Consider the following 4,108-nt stretch of genomic DNA (forward strand, 5'->3'; position numbering starts at 1 on the left):
ACTCATACTCATCTTTTAAGGTGCGCACTGAATACTTAGATGCTGAAAAAAATAAATGATCATTCTAGAATTACTGGAGAGGAGGTGTTATACATTGGTTTACAAAGGATGAGACACACTCAGAGAGGACAAGACACTTAAGATGGATAAATAACAAAGCAATGAGAGAAGAACCAACAAGTCCGGTGAAGAAGGAGAGAATGTAGCAGAGAGGAAACAATGCTCCACTAAAGAGACATTCCAGTTTACTAGCCAGACTTCTTCATAAACAGGCAAATTGAAAAACAAAACAAAACAAACAAAAAACTAAACTCACTGTAGAATGACAGAACCGAAATATGAATCTCCCCTGGTACCTGGAATGTTGGTCACTAAAGTTGTGAGGAACTTTAGTTCTACAGTTCACGGACTTTCAGTGAAAAAATTTTGCCCCCATTCATTCCCTGGAAAGTCAATGGCAACTTTTCAGAATGCAAATAACTGAATCATCAAGTAGATTTGAACTTCTGGATTTAAATCTAAAACCTCCAGCTCACCCCTTAGAAACACATAGTGACATAATGGTTGTGTGATACCTAGACACTCTTTTTCTCTCTGTGGCCTATTGTACAAAAATCCTAGTCCTTCTCTTTTGAGGATTCAGTTTCATTCAAGGCCAATCTTGTAGACTGAAAGTCTTTTGAAAACTTGACTGAGACAGGACGAGCAGTTAGTGTAATGGCTATGTCACTGGACTCCCACGTAGTCAACCATGATTCGCGTCCTGGACCTGGTGGCTTAAAACTCATGCCAGGCGTGTGTGCATGCACGCCCAAGATCCTGAGAGGAGAATGGAGGAGAAGGGATTGTGGCATGGCATCCCCCATGGGGGGTGATTTCTCGCTTTCTGTCTCTCTGTTTCTGTCTGGTGAGTGCATGCACCCTATAGCAAAAACCTCTCCAAAAAAAAAAAAAAAAAAAAACTTGACAGAGAGGTCAACATTTGTGTGGGGTACGAGTTATCATATCCCGCTTCTGAGGCTAAAATAAATTGTGTTTACAGGATTAGAAAACCCCCAGAGCAGGGCCGGCTAGTAGCCCAGCAATAATGCAACACTCTGTGAAGAGGCTGAACCAGTGGGAAGGTTTGGTTCACATGGATGACATCCCTGAACACACTGGGTATGTGCGTGCTCATGAGCAGGTCTGGCTGAAGTTGGAGATTGATCATGGCATGAAAGATCCCATTAGGATCCCATTAGGAGTGATCTCTCTCTCTCTCATCCACACACATTTATGAAAACAAATAAGCAAACAAGAAAAAAAAAGTCCTTTAAAAACAAATACCTTGAGTAAATTATGAAAGCAATTTCCAGAAGGAAGAAGTAGTCTGGGAAAACCTATTTCTTCTTTGGAAGTTTTCCTACCCCTAGAACAGCCACAGAAGAAAAGCTCCATAGAGCTTAACTTGATGGTGTCTTGGATAAAATGAACAAAAGACAGATAATTTTTAAAAGGCAAAATTTCCACTCCATTTCTTTCCAGACAGGCTTTTACTAAAAACATTGATCATAAAGGCACCAGACTTAGTTTTCTAAACTTCAGAATTTAAAATAAACAACCATCCGTCTCCTCTCTGTCTCCCTTTTACTCTTCCTACTGAGGAAAGTTAAATAGCACATTCTTTCCCACTAAACCAGAAGCAACATAACACAGAAATTCCACTCACAGTTTTAAAATGAATTACTGGATACAAAAATAACAATAACAGTCACTTAGCTCAGCCAACCAATCAAATGTTTTGCATGATTAAAGTGTATTCACAGCCAAACCCCAGATTTAAAAGAAATAATATTTAGATGCTATCAGAATTTCCATTTTATAAAGTAAATCCAGTCCTTTGACAGTTATCTTCAGTAACTGATGCTTTTTCTCAACAGCTGTTACTCCACATCTGTGCAGGGTTGGGTTTTTGTCATTTCATGCCTAAATTTGTGCCTTTCATTGCACTCTGGAGTCTTGTCTCCAGTCTCTCTTTACTCCCATTGCTATTAGCAGGTTAATCGACACTGATCTACCTGTTTTAAACACATCAAGTCTGGAAGTCAAGATCCTTCATTCTATGGAACCTGCAGATGGCGTAGTGGTTACGTCACAGGACTCCCACATCGTCAACCGCAGTTCAAGTCCCAGACCTGTGGTTTAAAATTCATGCCAAGAGCTTGTGTATATGTGCCCAAAAAATCCTAAGAGGAAAATGGAGGAGAAGGGATTGCAGGGTGGCCATCCCCCCTGGGTGTGATTTTTCTCTTTCTGTCTCTTTCTGTCTCTCTGGTGAGCACACATGCCCTATAGCAAAAATCTCTCTCAAAAGAAAATCCTTCATTCTCTACTCTCATACTCTGAACATCTTCCTTCCTTCCCTTCAGTCTACACACTTCTCTGTCCCCACAGCAGCGCCCTTTTACCTATTCAGGACACACCTTACACACTCTTGCTCATGTCTTACCCTGGGCCACCAATTCTAAGATTCAGTTATGCTCTGCCTCCATCCAGAATCTTTCCTTAAGAGATAGTGGTTCTGACTACTTTCTTTCTTCTCTTGCCATCATTATTTTCATTCTCTCTTATATTTTACTCAATGTCAATACTCTTTTCTCTGTTCCTGTCTCTTTTATGTTTACACACTTGTCCCTCTTCTTAGTTTTTAAGAGTCGTAATGATTTCAAAGTAGTTTTTTCCTAAATATACAACGTATATTCTAAATATAGATTGGTTGATTCTGGTTCAATGGAGATCTACAAAACCTTTATATGCCATTTTCTCAAGCTTCACTGAGCAACAGTAAAAACCACTATAGATTTAATTTTTTCATCTTCATTTTCCTATCATTCCCTAAATTAAAAAAAAAATCAGTTGAAAAGAGCACAACATACAAGGGTGATACTGAGGAGAAGAACTCCCCACTTGCAATGTCCTAAGGTAAATTAATTCATGCATGCTGAAGTATAACAACATATCTTAGTCATCAGGCCATCTCCCACGTTCCAACCCTTTGGAGTAGAGACTTCCACCTCCAGGCCTCTGAGGTGGGTCTATGATTACATATTCTTGCTCTGTTCTCTCTCTGCCATGTTCCTCATTCTTGTTGCCATTCTGTGCTCCCACATCATTGCACCCTGATCTGGGGACTTCTGTGCATGGTGCTTTTTGCTCAGGGGCTGTACCTTCAGCATTCCTTGACACTTCTTACACACAGGGCAGGCATGAGGACTGTGGGGGGGGGGACCGTCATCACTGTGGGATTGAAAGGAAATCAAACACAATGCCAACTGACATGGAGTTAAGTATCTCTACACAAGCAACAATGATCATTTTGATCAGGAAAATCTACTGATCTAGATTCAGTAGATTTTCCAGCCCCTCCCTAGATAACTTAGGTGATGTCAAATAATTGCATCAGTATCAACTTGACTTTGGCCACGTTAAATACAAGAGATTTCGGTCTAGTCGCACACACACGTCCATATCATGTGAGTTTATCCATTCATTTGTAACTACACAATTTCATCCATGCGTCAGTACCACCTTGAAGTCATCACGACTACCCAGCCTTCCTACTAGTTTGTTAATTCTTTTGGAGAATTGAAGGAAGGGACAGCATCTTTTTTTGAGAAAATTGTCTCTCTTATGTTCTTCCTAGTTCTACAAAAGCCCACAGTAATAGATCTCGGTACAATCTGCTATTTAACCATACCTTTTCCATTCCAAGTTTGCTTTGCTCTGCCATTTCTTTCCATCTCCTAGTCTCTGAATCCACCTTTCTCCAGGAAAACTGCCAAGTCAAATAAAAGATACACAACTAGTTATTCTCACACAATCTCATCTTTTCTTAATATACACTGGCCTTGAATTGAGACATCATGGAGCAGTGACTGAGGAGTGTACCTGGAGTACAAAGGCCAGGCTAACCTGGAGCCCTGCAGGAAGAGCTCAAGATGAGCCACTCCTGGGACGTTGCGGGCCTTTCCGGGCTCTGCGCGTCTCCCCCGGGGCTCTGCTAAGCCGGCGGCAGCAGCTGCTGCCCCCCCCCCCCCCCTCCTCCCCGCCGCCTCGTTGCGCGGACACG

General features: G+C 41.5%; 1 protein-coding gene across 1 annotated transcript in view; it reads right to left on the bottom strand.

The window, feature by feature from the left end:
- Positions 1-3,067: 3,067 nt before the first annotated feature.
- The window catches only part of RGS7 (regulator of G protein signaling 7), a 620,681-nt gene continuing 619,640 nt past the window's right edge, over positions 3,068-4,108 (bottom strand). The window contains 2 exon segments of the mRNA XM_027768057.1: positions 3,068-3,276; positions 3,737-3,814. Coding sequence (XP_027623858.1) covers positions 3,081-3,276; positions 3,737-3,814 — 274 coding nt within the window. The 3' untranslated portion in view covers positions 3,068-3,080.

This window comes from Tupaia chinensis, unplaced genomic scaffold, assembly GCF_000334495.1.
Source record: "Tupaia chinensis unplaced genomic scaffold, TupChi_1.0 Scaffold000074_1, whole genome shotgun sequence".
NCBI classification, from domain to species: Eukaryota; Metazoa; Chordata; class Mammalia; order Scandentia; family Tupaiidae; genus Tupaia; species Tupaia belangeri.